We start from the raw sequence: 19,760 nt of genomic DNA, 5'->3' as shown, positions 1-19,760 counted from the left end.
TAGTTGGGGTGCTAATAAGTTGACACTTAACCCTTTTCTTCACACATGCCCATCAGCCACAATAAATAGGTTACAGTCCCCCCACTAAGCAAAACGTGGAGCGTTGTCATTGGCTAACTGCCTTCAATCCTCAACCGCTTTCCCTTTAATATAGCCATAATTCCCCCAACCATATTATAAATACTTTTTGGTACACAAAACCCATGCATTTTCCATGAAATTACCTCTTTGCCGATAATTTTTTGTCCCATCAAAGTTGGCAAACCATTTACTTGCAAATGTCAATCTACAAACAAAACCCATAGCAAATCAATTAATTATATAGCAAAATGGAAAGAGAGTTCGTTGAGCTAACTAAGCAAAAGCCCACCTGTATCAATTCTTGGTTCTTTTTGGACACCTATTACTCTCTCCTCTCTCTCTCTACCCTCCAAAATGGCATTTCCGTAATTTTGAGGAACTTCAAGGGCAATTTGGAAAATATGACAAACCAAAAGGGCAACTTATTTGCTTTACAACTATATATGAACCCCACACACCGCTTTCTTCCATCTCACAAAATTCTCACCTAAGGCCAAAGTTTGTTGAGAAAGTAAGGAAAACAAGAAAGACCCAAAGAAAAAAAAAACAAAAAAAAAACAAAAATGTCACTTGTGACAGAAGAAATCAAGGCCAAGGCTGAAGTGTACCATGGAGATGAAATCTGCAAGGAGAAATCACAGGAGTTGCTAACGGAAGTTGGGCTGCCAAATGGGCTGTTGCCCTTGACTGACATTTTGGAATGTGGGATTGTGAGAGAGACTGGTTTTGTGTGGCTGAAGCAGAAGAAGAGCATAACCCACAAGTTTAACAAGATTGGAAAGCTGGTTTCTTATGCCACAGAGGTCACAGCCGTTGCTGAGAAAAACAAGATCAAGAAGCTCACTGGGGTCAAGACCAAGGAGCTTCTGCTTTGGATCACACTCAGTGACATCTTTGTTGATGACCCCCCAACCGGGAAGATCACCTTCAAGACCCCCACAGGGCTATTCCGGTCATTTCCCGTCTCCGCTTTCGAGGTCGAGGAGCCTAAGGCGGCTGCTGCTGCTTCTAAGGATGTCAAGGAGAACAAGGATGCTACCAAGGAAGAGAATGGAGCTGTGGAGGTTAAGGAAGTTTAGAGCTTTAGAAAAAGGCTATTATTATCATACCAGTCTTTTGTCTGTTCTTTTTTTCTTTTTGGATGTTTTATGCTACTTTTGGGTATCTTTACTAGTGTTTGTTTACTTGTCATGAAATAAAAATTAAACTTTCATGAACAACTTCCTTTGTGCAACAGTTTATCATATGTTGGGACTAAACCAAGTCAGATATATCTTGGTCAAGGAATTGTCATCCCCTGCTAATTATGAACTTATACATCATGATCACTCATTATGGAAAAGGGTTAAATAGATTGGGATCATTTACTTTTTCTGGACTTTTGCGCCTTCACCTTTCAATTTTTTTTGCCTTAACAATGAGTATTATTCCTTTATATGGCTTGCTTGTGCGCTTATTGTAACTTTGTTGATCACTTTTCAGCCTTTTATTTATTTATTTACTCTATTATTTGTTTGTTTAATTATTTACATCTATTTATAGGTATCCAGTTAATTAGAAATGTCAAATTATTAGTAATAACATGGAGAACATCTTGGCTAACTCATAAAACACAGAACCTTATTAAGTATTTCTGAGGTATGGGAAGACTGAACCTTGAAGTAATGGCTCATCTGGCAGCATTTAATGAAGCACCAACAACCCACTACAGGAATTTTGGCATTGGAGTTTGGACTATTAAGACCAGTAAGTCAGTATCCAGAAGAGGTCATTAAAAAGGAACTATTTTCTTTTCTGAGTTTTGATTGTCTATTTTGTGAAACAAAAGATCATATTGCAGGTTAGATAACCCATTTAATAGAACACTTAATTGTACAGCTGAACAAGTAAACTATAACTTTTGTTAAAAGTATACAACCGACCATTCAAAAATAATATTTGATCTTCACATTACATTGAATGCTTAGCAAGCAAATCAAGCAATCAATTCGGAAGAAATTTAGAGAGAGAGAGAGAGCAAATTCATGCACGTCAGCTAATAAAATTAAGGCAATTTCAAAGTACACTATAAACATAATAGAGACCGTTCATTTCATTAGTTCGAGTTAAGAATTTAAATTAAAAAGTGAATTTAAAAAAAAGAGAAAATATTATAACAAAAAAAATTAAATTTAAATTTTTATGAGAAAAAATAATATAGTAAAAACTTGAGTTATAATTCAAATTAACAAAATAAACAAAACTATAGTGTCAATAAAGGATGTTTTTAGATAGATTCAATTCAATTTGTTCTAATTTAGACCTTGTTCGTTTTGCGAATTTAAATTTTTAATTCGAGTTGAGATGTAATATTTTTTAAAAACTTTTAACTATAGTAGAAAAAATTAAATATGACATTTTTTAAGAACTTTTAACTGTAAAAATTTAAAACTAAACACTCAAATCGATAAAATGAACGATACCTTAATGTGTTCGGATTGATAAATCTAACGGCAATCATTTGGAGAGGAAGACCGTGGTAAAACTGTTTGTTCTCCTTGACAAAGTTTTGGATTTAAATTAATTCACTACAGTGGACGAGGTATATTGGAGGGATGTTATGCCACTCTCTATTCTTGTACCCTTTTCCTTCAGGGGAAAAGGGAAAAAAAATAAAAATAAAAGTGAATCAGATGTAGACAGACAGAGAGTTGGAATTCTTGATCCAAGTGACAAATGATAATACAAAATATATTTCTTAAAAAACTATTAACATTTACATTACAATTTTCCACTTCGGTGAATACAACTTATAGACGAAGCCAAAAGAAAGGAACTATGTTTTCCTTACCATGGTAAGTCATTGCTTTGAGATGACAAGCCATACCACATTTTGGTGGTCATTTTCTCCCTTAATCACAACTCTAGAGCCTGCCAAGGATCCACAATTAGAAACATATTAATGTACAATTGAAACATTTAAGGCAGAAAGCAATTGATTGTGGTAGCTAATATCTTTCCACGTTTAGAATGAAAATCAGCATTAAAACAAGTTTTTGATCAAACTATGCTAATCGCATGAAGTTCTATATCCACCTTAAATTCACAAGGCATGATTTTGGTTAGTTGGCAGCAGAAGCTGCCGTGAAGGCTTATTAGTCATTCGTGAAAAGCTTAGTTATTAGTTCTATGTCACTTCGTTGTAGTTTTAGAAATTGCATAATTTTCCACAGTTGCTGGATTCTTTGAAAAGCCTCTGTGATTTATTATCTCCTTAGTGTAAAAGAAAAACAGTTTTGTACGTACTAAATTCACATACTGTTTGATTTTGGTTTAATTCTATGTGATTGAATTGATGTTTAAAAACACACACAACCAATAGAAATAACTTACCACAAAAAGTCCCCATCATCATTTGAAACATTTCTCAATAGAAAACAAAGCATGGGAGTATTTGTTTCAGCTGATTTATTATAAGATCACCCAAATTTGGAAAAAGATCAATGCACGACACATGGTTGTTACTTCATGATTTTGAAAACCGACCATTAATAGAATGTAAGACTCGGGTTTATTTTACCCTTTACACGCCCCACAAGACGGTGTTCTTTCTGGAGTTACTAAGCTCGTATTGGATGGTGATAAGCCCTTACTCAGGCAAGTGTACATTAGGAAGAATAAACGGGCCTAGGAAAGGGGTTCTAGTTTGGGGAGGCTGTCTATAACTTACTGTGAAAGTTTGTTAGTATTAGTAGCTTACTAAGGAAGATTGCTAGTAGTTTAATGAATAGGGGAATGTATAAAAGGGGGAGAGTAATAGAAAGAAGGCACGGTGAGAATAATCAGTTTGTTGTGCAAATCTTGGAATCGCTCTAAGTACGGGGAGGTAGCGGACCCTCGAAGATACGCGTATCGGTGTACATGTGCTGTCATTAATAAAGTTCTCGATTTGATTTCTTCTTCTTCTCTCAATCTTTTCTTGGTTTTGGTATCAAAGCACTGTTTCTGGGTGATAATGGCGGCCAGCAAAACGAAAGAGAAATTTGAGGCGATGGAGAAGGAGATTGAACAAGTAAAGGCTTCGGTGGAAAAAGAAATTGGTGAGGTAAGGGCTGAAATGAGCCATAGCAGGGCTGAAATTAACCATAACATGGCCAAATGAACCAGAATGTGTCAGATCTGTGCCGACTGATGGAGTAGATGCGACTACTAACTGTGGCGGCGACGGCAAACCTGCCGGTGGAAGGTTCTCATTCAGGAGCTGCGAGGGTTTGGCAAGAAGAGGTCGGGTTGGTCCAAGGTATAACTCGTGATGTTACGAGTCTGGTGGAGGAGGACAGATGCGATCTGGGGGAGTTGGCCGAACCTAGGGTTTCCGGGGAAGGGGAGCGGGGAAAACACCAGGGTGTGGATGGCAGGGAGAGTCTAGTCGGGGAAAAAATCATGCGTGCTAGGGTTCGAATCGCGAACGGAAATCGTTCCGATCTCAACCGCGATGGCCGGAATGGCCGACCCAGGGGCGGCAGACCGGCGATAGAGAAAGGAGTCTTCGCGAAGGGCAGCGCGGCGACTCCCGAGTTGGTGGGACTTCCGAGGACGCTGGGGACTTGCGCGATGGCCGAAATGGTGAAGGAGGAAGAAGAGCTCACACGGTTAATGGAGGTCCTAGGCCGAGGATGGATGGCCGTTACGAGGGAATCCGATTTGGCGTGAACACTGGCAGAGAGAGTAGACGTCGTTGGGAGGAAAATGAGGCTGAGGATTCCATGGACTTCGTGGGTAACTATGGAGAGCCGTGGGGAGGTGAGGAGTTCTCACCGGTTCGGCAGAAGCAATTGGATTATCCGTTGTTCAGTGGGATTGATCCGGATGGCTGGTTGTTTAGAATGAATCAATTTTTCTCCATCAATAGGTTCTCGGAGAGGGAGAAACTGATTACCGCCGGTATTGCCCTAGAAGGAGATGCACTATCGTGGTTTCAATGGCAGAATCAGCGGTGACCTTTCATCACTTGGATTGACTTCAAGGTGGCTCTCCTACAATGTTTTCGTTCTTCTCAGGAGGGGAACTTGTGTGAGCAGTTTTTGGCGCTTAGGCAAACAAGTACTGAAGAAAAACGTGAGAACTATTTTTCTTATTTAGATCAGAGAACTAGTACACATGTATACATGGTGGAAGAAGAAAATATCTAGGAGACTCACGGTTATGTTCCTAAAATTCAGGAAACAGAAACCAAAGAGAAGATCACGGAGGATCTTATCTTTTACTCTAACTAACACCCCTAAATACAATAAGTAACAATTAAATCCTAACTTTGAATAATTATTTTCAACACTCCCCCTCAAGCTGGTGTGTGTATGTCATACAAACCCAGCTTGCTACTTAGATCTTCAAAGTTAGACCTAGGTAATGCTTTGGTAAGGATGTTCGCAACCTGCTGTTGGGTAGGAACATAATTCATTTGCACGGTTCCACTGGTAATCTTCTCAGAGATGAAGTGCTTATCAATTTCAATATGTTTGGTTCGATCATGATGCACAGGATTCTTAGCAATGCTGATTGCAGCTTGATTGTCACACATCATTTGAATGGATGGAGAGTCGTTCAAGCCAAGTTCGCTGAGTACCCTTTTTATCCATATTCCTTCACAAATTCCTTGTGCTAGAGCCCTGAATTCTGCCTCAGCACTGCTTCTAGCCACAACTGACTGTTTTTTACTTCTCCAAGTCACTAGATTTCCCCAAACATAGGAACAATAGGCTGATGTCGATCTCCTATCCATAGTGTCTCTAGCCCAGTCCGCATCTATGTAAACTTCTATGTTTCTATGCCCCGACTTCTTGAAAAACAGTCCTTTCCCGAGTGTCAACTTCAAATACTTCAGTATCCTAAACAATGCATCCCTATGCTCTTCTGTAGGATTGTGCATGAATTGACTTACAACACTAACTGCAAAGCCTATATCCAGACGGGTATGTGAGAGATATTAACCGACCAACAAGCTTCTGATATCTCCCCCTATCGACTGGTGCACTATCTTTTACCGAGCCAATTTTCTTGTAGGGGTCCATAGGTGTGTCAACCGGTTTGCACCCTAGCATTCCAGTCTCCTTTAGTAAGTCCAAGATGTATTTCCATTGAGAAATGACAATTCCCTTTCGAGATCTTGCCACTTCCATTCCAAGGAAATATTTGACTCTCTAGATCCTTAACTTCAAATTCTCTCTAGATCCTTAACTTCAAATTCCTGTGCTAGGTGCACCTTCAATCTCTTCAACTCTTCCTCGTCATTCCCTGAGAGAATGATGTCATCAACATACACTATCAAGAGAGAAATCTTCCCAGTTGGTGATGTTCGAATGAAGAGAGTGTGATCTGCCTAACATTGAGTGTACCCGAGATTCAAGACTACCTTTGCAAACTTCTCAAACCATGCACGAGGTGATTGCTTGAGTCCGTACAAAGATTTCTTGAGTTTTACACACTTTGCCTCCAGCAAGATTTAGGTCAAGGCCCGGTGGGACCTCCATAAACACCTCTTCTTCAAGATCTCCGTTGAGAAATGCATTCTTTATATCCAATTGGTGTAGGTTCCAATCGAGATTTACTGCCACTGAGAGCAAGATTCTGATGGTATTGAGTTTTGCCACTGGAGCAAAGGTTTCTTAATAGTCAATCCCATATGCCTGCGTGAACCCTTTTGCTACGAGACGAGCTTTGAGTCTCTCCACACTCCCATCTGCCTTGCACTTGACCGTAAATATCCATTTGCACCCGACTGATCGTTTTCCTGCTGGAAGTTCGGTCATGGTCCACGTTCCATTCCTCTCAAGTGCATTAATCTCTTCTTGAACAACTTTCTTCCATCCAGGATGCTTAAGAGCCTCCTGTATATTATTGGGAACCTGTATACTATCCAGAGAAGACACAAAGGCTCGGTATGATGAGGACAAACCATCATATGATACCAATTGTTATAACCCTTGGGTAGAACTCATCCCCAAAAGCTAGCTTTTGGGGATGAGTTCTACCTAAGGGTTATAACAATTGGTATCAGAGCATGCTCCTCCTCAGGCCCACGTTGCGGAAGGGGCGACCTGGGGAGGGGCGACCTGGAGAGGGGCGACCTGGAAAGGCCAGAATGGGCCATCCAGAGTGGGCCGCCGTGGACGTCGATGTCGGAAGCGTGGTGGTATGTTAGGATCCTGGTTGAGTCCCACATTGCTAAAGTATGGGCTTAGCATGTGGGTTTATAACCATTTGGGCACCCTCTCCCTATAAGCTAGCTTTTGAGGATGAGTTCTACCCAAGGGTTATAACAATTGGTATGATAAGCCCCCCTTGCGTTTTACATATGTTCGGAGGAAACGCCACCACGAGCCAAGGTTGGCAGCTGAAACTCAAGTGGAGGCTGACGTGGAGGGAGGAGCTCGGGAAGAGGAATTAGGAAGTGGCTGAGTCAGTAGGAAGTTACTAGTTAGTTAGCATTGGGATCAGTGAGGGAGAATAAGGCTTAGTAGTATAAATTCAGTAGGAAGGGGAATAGAAGGGAATCGAATCATCTGTATACTTCCGAGAGTGGAACCTAGGAGAGCAAGGGATCTCTCGAAAATCCCCTTATCCCCTTGTAACCAATCGTCCGCCATTAATACAATTCAAGCTTCCGATAGTATTCCTAGAAATTCTGTCTCAATTCTACTAACAGAGAATAGGAGTCTAACAGAGACATAGTTACCAATTGGATGACTTGTACATCTTCAGATCAATTTCCTTGCTGCAATTGGCTTATTTGAATCCTCAATACTCGGTACCATGAGCTCACCCGAGACAAGGCTATCCCTATTTGTAGTGTCTTCAAGAGAACTTGGATTTGTTTCGGACTCTTGAACATGTGATTGTGCTCCGTGCTCTATTTCCCCTCTGGATTGTCGCCTTCTATAAACTTGGAGATTTTCAATAGCAAGTTGTGGAAGAGATGGAGGATGAGAAGCTGGACTACTGGGTGATACAGGCAGAGTAGAGAGCCCGGATGACTCATTGGAATGTGGCCGTGAGGGATGAGATGACTCTGGAGGCTGGGGTGACATTAGCAAAGGTGTAGGTTGTTGAACAGATTGGTGAGAGTTTTCTAGCAACGATTCCCAGAATGGTTCCCAAGGCTGATGTTCACTTATTCTCTCCTCCTGAGCATCAGTATTGGAGTAGAAAGGGATTTTTTCAAAGAATGTCACATCTCTAGATATGTATACCTTTCTGTTGTTTGGTGAAGTAACATTTGCATCCCTTTTGGTTTGGAGAGTACCCTATAAAGATGCATTTAAGGGATCTCGGATCGAGTTTGCTTCGATGTTGTGGGTGAACATGGACAAAAGATGTACAGCCAAATATTTTTGGGGGTAAATCTGTTGAAATAGCCCGAGTGTGAGGAAAAGAATTGAGAAAGACTTTACTTGGACAATGAAACCCCAGGACTCGAGAAGGCATTCGGTTGATTAAGTATGCTACCGTGAGGACAGCTTCACCCCAGAAGGATTTTGGAGCATTGGCAGAGAACAAGAGACATCGAGCAACCTCTAGAAGATGTTTGTTCTTGCGCTCAGCAACCCCATTTTGTTGTGGGGTGTCAACGCAAGAACTTATGTGAATGATGCCTTTATTTAGAAGATAGGAATTGAGAGTGTCTTTGAAGTACTCTTTAGCATTGTCTGTTTTGAGAACTCGGACTTTGGTGATGAATTGAGTTTGAATCATGTTGTTAAAACTTTGAAAGATTTGGCCCACTTATGATTTGTTTTTCATAAGAAACACCCAAGTGAGACGAGTGTGGTCATCAACAAACGACACAAACCAACGAGCCCCTGAAATATTTTTGATTCTTGAGGACCCCCACACATCACTGTGGATTAACGCAAATGGTTTAGAGGGCTTATATTAGAGACGTGGATAAACAATTCGGGTATGCTTGGCAAATTGACATATTTCACAATGAAAAGATGAAGGACTTTTATTACCAAATAAATTTGGGAAAAGTTTTGCAAGATACATGAAACTAAGATGACCCAATCGATAGTGCAATAGGAAAATTTCACTATCGTTATTGACACTAGAACCAGAAAAAGAACAAGTTGACAGACCCTTGGACTTGACACAGTTTGCTCTTGAATCTTGTATTGAGGTGACTTAAGCACTTTTGAGTAAATAGAGTCCGGAGCATAATTCAACACTACCAATCGTCTTCCCCGAATCCAAGTCCTGAAAAATGCACACATTTGGATAAAATTTAGTTACACAATTCAAGTCACGAGTCAATTTGCTGATTGAAAGTAGATTGCAATCCAAGTTTGGCACATAATGAACAGAATTTAGATGTAACTCCTTTGTGAGTTTGATGGAACCTGTCCCTGCAATTTTTGAGCGAGAGCCATCAGCAATCCGGATTGAAGAATTGTCATTGCTGGTTTTATAATCCTAAAACAGGGAGGCATCTCCTGTCATGTGATCTGAAGCACCTGGATCCACAATCCAGGGTTTGCTGGCTCCTTTATTGGCTGTAAGTGCTGAATGAGAATCTCTCTGTGCCACTAGGCCTGTTCCTCCGTTGGAGTTGATTGTGGCTTGATTGAACAGTTTCTGGAGAATCTCCATTTGTTCATTGCTGAAGAGATTAGACTCGGACTGGGACTGATCATCTATGTTGGATGCCACATGAGCACGGCTGTCTCGATCATTTCTGGGTCGTGTTTTACAGTCAGCAGGTTTTCCATGGATTTTCCAACAGGTCTCTTTAGTGTGACCTGTCTTGTGACAATGTTCGCACCAGGGTCTTCCCCCTTTCGGACGATTTTCACCACCTCCTGTAGTGTTGTTCCTGTGGACAGCAAGAGCAGAAGCGTCCAGTGCTGGTTCTAATGATCCCATCATAACCTTCTTCCTGCTTTCTTCACGTCTAACTTCAGAAAAAGCTTCACGAAGGTTTGGTAGGGGTTTCATTCCAAGAACACGACTCCTAACTTGATCATGATCTTTATTGAGTCCGAGAAGGAATTTAAATATTCTCTTATGTTCAACAATTTTCTTATATAGAGCAGAATCATCTGAGCACTTCCATAGAAAAATTTCAAACAAGTCAAGGTGTTGCTAATGCCTGGTGAGTGTGTTGAAGTACTGGGTGACAGTCTTGTCTCCTTGGCGGAAGTCTTGGAGAATGGTTTCAATCTGGAATAACTCTGATGTGTTCTCGGAACTGGAGTAGGTTTCCCGTGCTGCATCCCATATTTCCTTCACAGTACCAAACAGAAGGAAGTTCTCCCCAATATCATTGTTCATGGAATTGATAAGCCATGACATGATCATATTGTTTTCTATCTTCCATTTTCTGAAACCAAGATCAGACGTCTCTAGAATAACCGCCTCACCTGTGAGATAATCATCCTTGCCCTTTCCACAAATAAACATCATAACTGATTGTGACCACTGGAGATAATTGTGGCCATTCAGTTTATGGCTTGTGATTAGGACAGGCAAAGACTCAGTTCCATAATGATTTGCAATCTCCATATTCCCTCCAGACCGAGAGGTTGTATCAGACGAGGTATTGGATGTATGAGAAGAGGCCATCCCGTACTTAGTCATACAATCAATGATGAGTGAGGGTTGAGAAAAAATGGTTCTAACAGAAACGTAGGTGGCAAAGAAGAGAAAGGTGAATGGCGGCTGTAGAGAGAATTAGGGTTCAGAATATTGGCTCTGATACCATGAAGAAAAACGTGAGAACTATTTTTCTTATTTAGATCAGAGAACTAGTACACATATATACATGGTGGAAGAAGAAAATATCTAGGAGACTCACGGTTCTATTCCTAAAATTCAGGAAACAGAAACCAAAGAGAAGATCAAGGAGGATCTTATCTTTTACTCTCACTAACACCCCTAAATACAATGAGTAACAATTAAATCCTAACTTTGAATAATTATTTTCAACAAGTATAGTGGCTGAATATCGCCGGAATTTTGAGGTATCGGCTGCCCCTTTACAAGAAGTGCCGGAGGAAATCCTTGAAGGCATTTTTGTGAATGGATTGAGGGCTGACATCCAGGCTGAATTGCGCTTACTTAAGCCAAAAGGGCTCTCCGAAATCGTGGACATTGCACAGCGAATTGAAGAGAAAAATGTGTTGTTGCGGAAGGAGATGGGAAGGTCTCGGGTTTGGCGTCCTCAAGCAGCGGGATTCACAGCAAATCCGCCAATGGGAACCAGAGCGAACCAGCCTCAAGACAGCTCTAGTGTCGAGAGGCCAAAGAAGGATTTTCCATTCCGAAAATTGTCCGATTCGGAGTTACACGAGAAGAGGAATAGGCAACTATGTTTTCGTTGTTATGAAAAGTTTACCGTTGGGCATCGCTGTAAAAAGAGGGAGTTGCGGATTATGTTAGTTAGCGATGAGGACGACTTTGAAAATGAGGAAATTGAGTTGGAGGAAACAAAAGAGGAGTCAGAGGAGTCAGAGAAGTTGCTACGGACTTAGGTGATTAAGTTGTCCTTGAATTCCGTAATGGGGTTAACTACACCAAAGACCATGAAGATTAAGGGCGAGATTGGTCACTGTGAGGTAATTGTCTTAATCGACTCCGGCGCTACACACAATTTTATTTCTCTTACATTGGTTTCGGAATTATCATTGCCCATAACTCCTACAACTGGTTTTGGTGTCCAAACTAGTACGGGAGAGTCTGTACAAGGGCAGGGATTATCTAAAGTGGTGTTGTCCATGCAAAACTTGACCATAATTGAGAATTTCTTGCCTTTGGAGTTGGGAGGGATAGATGTGATCCTAGGAATGCAATGGCTTGAGACTTTAGGAAGTATGAATGTCAATTGGAAGACTCAAGTTATGAGATTTAAAGTACATGGGGAAAGTGTAACGTTGAAGGGGAATGCTAGTCTTACGAGATCATTGGTTTCCCTCAAGGCCATGATGCGCACAATTCGTCATGAGGGTCAGGACATTTACTTGGAGCTGAGTCATTTGAGGGTGGAGCAGGGCCTCGGCAAGGTAGAGGAAGACAATGAGCAGCTCCGGTTATTGTTGTAGAAACATGCTGCCGTTCTTAACATGCCAGCCGGTTTACCCCCTCACAGAGTGAAGGACCAGTGCATAATTCTTGAGGATGGCACCGGTCCGATTAGTGTCCGACCTTACCGGTACCCTCATTTTCAAAAAAATGAAATAGAGAAGTTAGTAAGAGAAATGTTGGCGGCCAGAATTATACAACCGAATACGAGTCCTTTCTCCAGGTCCAGTTTTGCTTGTCAAGAAGAAAGATGACAGTTGGAGATTCTGTGTGGATTATCGAGCGCTAAACAAAGCCACGATTCCGGATAAATTTCCAATTCCGGTGATTGAGGAGTTGTTAGACGAGTTGTGCGGGCCACCATTTTCACCAAACTAGATTTGAAATCAAGGTATCATCAAATTCGCATGTGTGACGGGGATGTCCCTAAGACTGCTTTTCGCACACCCGAGGGTCACTATGAGTTCCTCGTTATGCCTTTCAGATTGACAAATGCGCCGGCTACATTTCAGTCTTTGATGAATGAGGTATTAAAGTCGTTCTTATGTCGCTTTGTACTGGTCTTCTTTGACGATATTTTGATTTACAGCCAATCTTGGGAGGACCATTTGGAGCATATGAACAGGGTCCTTTCGGTCTTGGAAGCCAACCAATTGTATGTCATCAAAAAAAAATGTCTCTTCGCACAGGAGCAATTGGAATACTTGGGGCATATTGTCTCTAAGGATGGTGTTTCAGCGGATTCCAGCAAGGTACAAGCTATGTTGGATTGGCCTACTCCACAGTCCGTCAAGGAATTACAGGAATTCCTGGGCCTCAGGTTATTACCGCCGTTTTGTGGAAGGGTACGGACGCATTTCGTGGCCGTTGACGCAACAATTTAAGAAGGACGCCTTTCAATGGAATTCTGAAGCCGAGGATGCTTTTTAGCACTTAAAAGGGGCTATGACTGAGATTCCCGTGCTGGTCTTGCCAGATTTTTCTCAACATTTTGTGGTAGAATCTAACACTTCGGGGTTTGGTATAGGAGCGGTTTTGATGCAACAGCAGCGCCCCATCGCTTATTTTAGCCAAGTTCTTTCGGCGCGCGCTCGCGCCAAATCGGTCTATGAGCGGGAATTAATGGCCATTGTGTTAGCCATTCAGAAGTGGTGACCTTATTTGTTGGGAAGACGTTTTGTGGTGCTCACCGATCAGAAAAGTTTGAAGTTTCTATTGGAACAGCGCTTGGTAAGTGTGGAGCATCAGAGATGGTTATGTAAATTGCTTGGTTATGATTTTGTGATTCAATACAAGCCGGGTACGAAAAATAAGGAGGCAGATGCCCTTTCGAGGCAGTATATGGGGCTTGCTTTAATGGTCATGACCACTCCAATGGTGCTTGATATTGAGGAGTTGCAGCGGCAGGTTAAGGCGGATCCGAGGCTCAACCAAATCGTGGATGAGTTATTGGTTGGAACTCCTTCTTTGACGGGGTTTTCTCTTCAAAGGGGGCACTTACTATACAAAGGCCGGTTGGTCGTTCCTCCACAATCCCCTCTTATTCCAATCTTGTTACGTGAGTTTCATAGTAGTAAGATTGGCGGCCATTCGGGAGTTCTATTGGAAAGGCATGCGCAAGGATGTCGAGTTTTTTGTGGCTGCTTGTGTCGTCTTCCAGCAACATAAGCCGTCAACTTTGTCACCTGCGAGTTTGTTACAGCCTCTGCCCATACCCCATCGTGTTTGGGACGACATTTCCATGGATTTCATTGAGGGCTTACCTAAATCCGCCGGCTATAACTCAATCTTGGTTGTCGTTGACCGTCTCAGCAAATATGGTCACTTCATTGGCCTCAAACACCCGTTTTCGGCCAACACAGTGGCTGCTTCTTTTTTCCGCGACATAGTGCGCCTTCATGGTTTTCCGCAGAGTATAATTTCCGATCGAGACAAGGTTTTTATGAGCCACTTTTGGAAGGAACTTTTCCGATTACAGGGCACCACTTTGTGTAGGAGTACGGCGTATCACCCACAGATGAATGGACAAACGGAGGTCGTCAACCGCTGTTTGGAGGCCTACTTGCGTTGTTTTGTTTCTGGCCAACCTCGGCAGTGGTTTACACACCTTCCGTTAGCAGAATATTGGTACAATTCAAGCTTTCATGTTTCGGCTGCCATGACGCCTTTCAAAGCTCTCTATGGACGAGATCCTTCGCGGTTGGTGCCTTATGAGGCCGGTTCTACAGCTACATCAGAGTTGGAGCGGCAACTATGCGATCGAGATGCGCTTTTGGCTGAATTGAAAGACCATTTGGGCCGCGCTTAACAGTCTATGCGGGACCATGCCAACAAGAAACGCCGCTCTGTGACATTTGAGGTGGGAGACATGGTTTATTTGAAACTCCAGCCGTATCGACATCGAGCGATGGCGCGTTTAGTGAATGAAAAGCTTGCGCCTCGCTATTACGGGTCGTTTTAGATCCTTGCTCGCGTTGGCCTAGTGGCATACCGGCTGCAACTTCCTTCCCATGCTCGGATTCACCCAGTTTTCATGTTTCCCATTTGAAGAAGGCTCTTGGTTCTGTGGATATTCCTCAATCTTTACCTCCCATCTTGTCTGAGGATTTGACGTTGCAGGTTGAACCGGACCAGGTCCTGGATACATGTTTCTCCCCCGCCAATGGTTCTTTGGAGGTTTTGATCAAATGGCGCCATCTTCCTGACTTTGAGTCTTCGTGGGAGCTGTTTGAGGTTATTCAACGCCAATTTCCTGCTTCCCACCTTAAGGACAAGGTGAACTTTTTGAGGGGGGGTGTAATTGATAAGCCCTTATTCAAGCAAGTGTACATTAGGAAGAATAAACGGGCTTAGGGGGTTCTGGTTTGGGGAGGCTATCTATAGCTTACTGTGAAAGTTTGTTAGTATTAGTAGCTTACTAAGGAAGATTGCTAGTAGTTAATGAATAGGGGAATCTATAAAAGAGGGAGAGTAACAGAAAGAAGGCACGGTGAGAATAATCAGTTTGTTGTGCAAATCTTGGAATCGCTCCAAGTACGGGGGAGGTAGCGGACCCTCGAAGATCCGCATATCGGTGTACATGTGCTGTCATTAATAAAGTTCTCGATTTGATTTCTTCTTCTTCTCTCGATCTTTTCTTGGTTTTGTTTCCAAATCTGTTCATCTCTTATCAGATGGATCTGGAAGCTCGCTTGAGCTTGTCTAGCTATACCATAGAATGTGGGACTCGGGTTTATTTGGCCTTTACAGTCACAACAACACTTTCGAAACACCAAAGCAAGATCCCCACACAATAAAAATTGCTTAGAAGTACATACAGAGAATTCATACCTCAGAAGCCACGACCCATTTGCCATCAATCCATTCATGATGAAGCCTCATCTGAAAGTGATGAAATTCCATTTCTTCCTTGGTGTCCTTAAAGTAGACAATGTACCTAGAGTCACCAAGAACCTTGGAAACGACACCGACCCACCATCCATCGTTGTACAAACAATCAACCTCTTCAAGCAACCTGAAGCCAACAACTAGAGTTTCTGCTGGACAAGGTCTTATGTGCAGAATATCTATATCTTCTGTCAGAAAATCTTTGTCATCTTCCGTCCTCAAGCTCTGGTACTCCACAAGAAACTTGTCCGTCCCTGTGGGTTCTACTATAGTTGCACTAAACCAAGCACCTTCAAAACCATCTTCATCACTGCTAACCTCAACTAATTCCCCTTTTACAAATTTCTCTTGTACTGTTTCTTTGCTTCCATTTATTTCCATTTCAGTTTGTGATTTCTGCAGTCCATGAGAAATTTGGCTTTTAGGCAAAGCATAAGATAGATGACTAAAAAAGAAAGAAGTGTAAGAGCTCCTATTCTTTAGGATTGTGTTTGAGTGTTGCAATCAAACTGATGTAGGACCGGGTAGAATAGAAGAACAGAGATAAAATTTAGAGAGAGAACAGAATCAATAAGGAGAAATAGAACCAAGATAGAGAACAATAATCGAGAGATAGAAATCTAAGAAGAACAAGAACTCAAGAGGGATAAACTAATAATCTCAACATCATTAATCATCAAAAGCCTTCCTAAGAATTACAAACACTGAGGTAATTCTTTTTTTTTTCCCTCAACAAATCAATGTGATTTTTTTGCCATCTTTTTTTTTTTTTTTGGGTGTATGTGGAACAGAAAAAGAAGGATAGTATTGGTCAAAGGAATCAACTTCGCTCTGATACCAATTGATGTAGGATCGAATAGAATAGAAGAACAGAAATAGAATTTAGAGAGATAACAGAAATAAGGAAAAACATAACTAAGATAGAGAATAATAATCAAGAGAAAGATAGAAATCTAAGAAGAACAAGTACTCAACAAGGATAAACTAATAATCTCAATATCATTAATCATCAAAAGCCTTCCTAAGAATTACAAACACTGAGATATTTATAGAGAATGAAATCCTAATCCTATTCTAAAAAGGAGATAAACATAAATAAATTTAAAATAATAAAAAGATAAACATAATCCTAAATTAAATTTAAATATTAAAATAATCCTAATCTAATTCATCATCACAAACATTTAGCGTGGAAATGATTTATTATTTAAATTCTTCTCCAGATATTTCTATATGTTACACTATTAAGTCAAGAGTTACCGGAAGTAAGGATATATGCCCAAGTTAAATAACACCACTTTTTACAAAAGAAAGAAAATGAATCAAGATTCATGCCCTTATTTATTTCTAGCACAGTCTTTTAACGTGCCATCAAGAATCAAGTTTGGGTGAATCGAGCATTCCAATAAGGAATAAATTGGGAATTAGCAAATAAAAAAAAAAGTAATTTGCAAACGAAAACAAAAAAACACCCTTCATGATAAGAAAAGTGAAAAACTTTGACCCCATTCATTTTATCAATTCGAATTTTACTACAATAAGGACCCGTTTAGTTCGTTAATTCGAGTTTTTAATTCAAGTTTAGATGTAACTTTATGTGATAACTTTTTACTGTAGCAAAAAAGTTAGATGCAACTGTTTCTTAGAACTTTTTACTGTAGCAAAACTCAAATTCTAAACTCGAATCAGTAAAATGAACGGGACCTAAAAAATTTTCAGAAACAGTCGCATCTAACTTTTTTATTACATAAACAACTCTCATTCAACTCAAATTAAAAACTCAAATCAATAAATTAAACCGACTCTTCATAAAGTATAGATAAATAACAGCATCAAGCTTCATGTCCTTATCATTTGTAGCATTCTCAAACAGAAAATATATGCATACATGTGTGTATAAACGTATAAAATACCAATAATTAGAAAAGTACAAAAGAAAAACAGTCTAAACCCCTTCTCCTTCATCTTCTTCGAACCCATTTAGCTCGTTGAATTAAATTAAATTTTTAATTCAATTGAGATTTGATTACTTGAGAGTTTTTAAGAGAATAAAAAAATTTAATATGATTATTCGAGTTTTTTATGTAATAAAATTTAAATTCTAAACTCAAATGAAATAAACGGAGCCTTCGTGTCATTTGTGGCATTCTCAAGCAGAGACCAAAGAAAATAAAAATAAAAAGAAACATATAAGAAAAGTCCAAACCTCAACTTGTTCATGTTCTTCTTCCACATGTGGGACCCAACCCCCACCAATCCAGTCCCGGTGAAGCCTCATATTCTCCTTGGAGAACTCCATTTGCTCCTTGTAACTCCGAAAGAAAACTTCGAATCTCCCATTCCCCAAATCCGCCGTGACGACGGCCTCCCACCAGCCGTCGTTGTGGTAGACGTCGACCTCGTCGCCCATTCCGAAAATCCATCTGGCCCCGGGCGACGGCGACGGCGGCGGCGGCCGGACCTGAAAGAGCCCCACCTCTTCCCTCAGCGGCCGCGACGATTCGGTGACGAGGGTTTTGTACTCGACCAAGTAGGAGTCGGAGGAGCAGAGGCTTATGACCGTGCCCAGGTAGAAGGAGCCTTGGAATCCGGGCTCGTCGGAGCTGATCTCGACTGCGGAGCCCGGACGGAAGATGGGTTTATTGGGTTCAGCGTTCGTAGCCATTTTCGAGAGGAGTTTCGAGGTTGACGGATGGCTTTTGAGTTGTCGTTCTTGTTCAGTCATTTTTGTACTCTACATGTCGGAAAAAAAGGGTCTGACATTGAGAAGAGTGTTTCTTTTTTTTTTTTTAATTTTGTTTTTCTATTTGTTATTATCGCTAAACATGGAGATATTTCTCTCTCTAGACTCTCTCGCTCTCTCTCTCTGTTTTTTTTTTTTTTTTTTTTATTAAGATATGGACGGTTATTCAATTTAAACCGTACTTCTTAGCTTGAATAAATCAATGTGCAATGTTAATGAAACCGTATGTAAATTAATGCAATCCGCACTTATTATCAACACATTTTGATCTGTTATTTAAGCTCAACAAATTTTGGAGCGATTCTTTTAAGCATAATCCCTCCTTTAGGGTGAAAAAAAAAAAGACATCTAATAAATTAATATTTATGTCATTCAATTTAAACTGTATTTTTTAACTTAAATTTTTAGTATAATTATCTCTCGAACTTATCATAAAGATGGGTATAAAAATTTACAAGTTTAAATATTTTTAGAAATGGGAAAATAATAAATTCTAAAAAAATTAAAAGCAAGCGAAATATTTGAGCAAGGGTCTTTTTGAGAAAAAAATTAAATATAAATTAAAAAAGTTTTAATGAGAAAGAACTAAAAACACAAGAATTTTCCCCAAAAAAAAAAAATACAGGGCAGCAATCAGCAAGTTGAAGTAAAAAAACAGTGCAATTCTCTCTTGTTTTACCTTAAATTAAGGAAAAAAATATTTAGAGAGATCTAAAACTACAATATTTCTATAAAAAAAAAAAAAGAAAAAGGAAACGTTGAATTAAAAAAAGTGCAAAGCAGATTTATTTATTAGCTAGATTTAATACGAGTGTTACATGTATGTGTGTAGAATATGAGATTAAGTGTTGGTATACATAGTTTGACTTAATTGTGATTATCAAAATTAGATTGCAAAATAAAATCTGTTTCATAATAATGCTAGTAATTTGTGAGAGAGTGCGAGGTGTGATAAGATAAATATGACAAATGGACTAAATTTAAATCATTAGATTTAAACTAAGTGAAAAATGAGTAAGTTTTGACTATTGGATTGACGAGATTGAAGTACAATTTTTGTACACTCATCATAGATAGAGAAATATGATAATTAGTTAAAATTAAGTTTTTTGGTCTTTAATTCAGTGCTACATAAGGCGTTTGTGCTAAGTTAAAAGTTTAAGGGGTGTGTAGACTGATTTTAAAGTTTATGGAGTAAACTACAATTTGAGGGGCCAATAAAATTTATCCTTTTTCTTTTTTAAGTCGTTGGCTGCCTTAACCTAGTCAAATTAATTCATGCTTATATAAGGAAAAATGATATGAAGGTTAATGACATTTCGGTGACAACCCTTGGTTTTTTTTTTTTTTTTTTTTTTTGATGGAAGAGGACAACCCTTGTCGACATGTGCATGAAATGTGGTTGTTTAGAAAGTGCATTGGAAGTTTCTTATGGAATGGCAGAGAAGGGAATTTCCACTTGAAATGTTCCCATTGTTGTATAGAAGTCGCTCCACAG

General features: G+C 40.1%; 2 protein-coding genes across 2 annotated transcripts; one reads left to right on the top strand and one right to left on the bottom strand.

The window, feature by feature from the left end:
• Nucleotides 1-541: 541 nt before the first annotated feature.
• Nucleotides 542-1,301, top strand: LOC21401857. The gene has a single exon (XM_010094661.2). The coding sequence runs from the start codon at nucleotides 645-647 to the stop codon at nucleotides 1,158-1,160; it is 516 nt and encodes a 171-aa protein (XP_010092963.1). The 5' UTR covers nucleotides 542-644; the 3' UTR covers nucleotides 1,161-1,301.
• Nucleotides 1,302-2,611: 1,310 nt separating this feature from the next.
• Nucleotides 2,612-18,338, bottom strand: LOC21401856 (DUF724 domain-containing protein 3). Its single transcript, XM_010094660.2, has 3 exons — nucleotides 17,726-18,338; nucleotides 15,463-15,915; nucleotides 2,612-2,991 (listed from the first exon to the last, which is right to left on the bottom strand). Exons 1-3 carry the CDS (start codon nucleotides 18,242-18,244, stop codon nucleotides 2,977-2,979), a joined length of 987 nt encoding a protein of 328 aa, XP_010092962.2. The 5' UTR covers nucleotides 18,245-18,338; the 3' UTR covers nucleotides 2,612-2,976.
• Nucleotides 18,339-19,760: the final 1,422 nt, after the last annotated feature.

Source organism: Morus notabilis, unplaced genomic scaffold, assembly GCF_000414095.1.
Source record: "Morus notabilis unplaced genomic scaffold, ASM41409v2 Scaffold322, whole genome shotgun sequence".
NCBI classification, from domain to species: Eukaryota; Viridiplantae; Streptophyta; class Magnoliopsida; order Rosales; family Moraceae; genus Morus; species Morus notabilis.
The sequence above is the reverse complement of the archived record's forward strand: the minus strand, read 5'-3'. Positions and strand labels throughout refer to the sequence as shown.

Bases quoted from the DNA above. Each gene is read 5' to 3' on its own strand.
- LOC21401857 (XM_010094661.2), top strand. From the start codon at position 645: ATGTCACTTGTGACAGAAGAAATCAAGGCCAAGGCTGAAGTGTACCAT.
- LOC21401856 (XM_010094660.2), bottom strand. From the start codon at position 18,244: ATGACTGAACAAGAACGACAACTCAAAAGCCATCCGTCAACCTCGAAA. The intron at 15,916-17,725 runs GTTTGGACTTTT...CATGGACTGCAG, and splicing joins AAGAACATGAACAAGTTGAG to AAATCACAAACTGAAATGGA.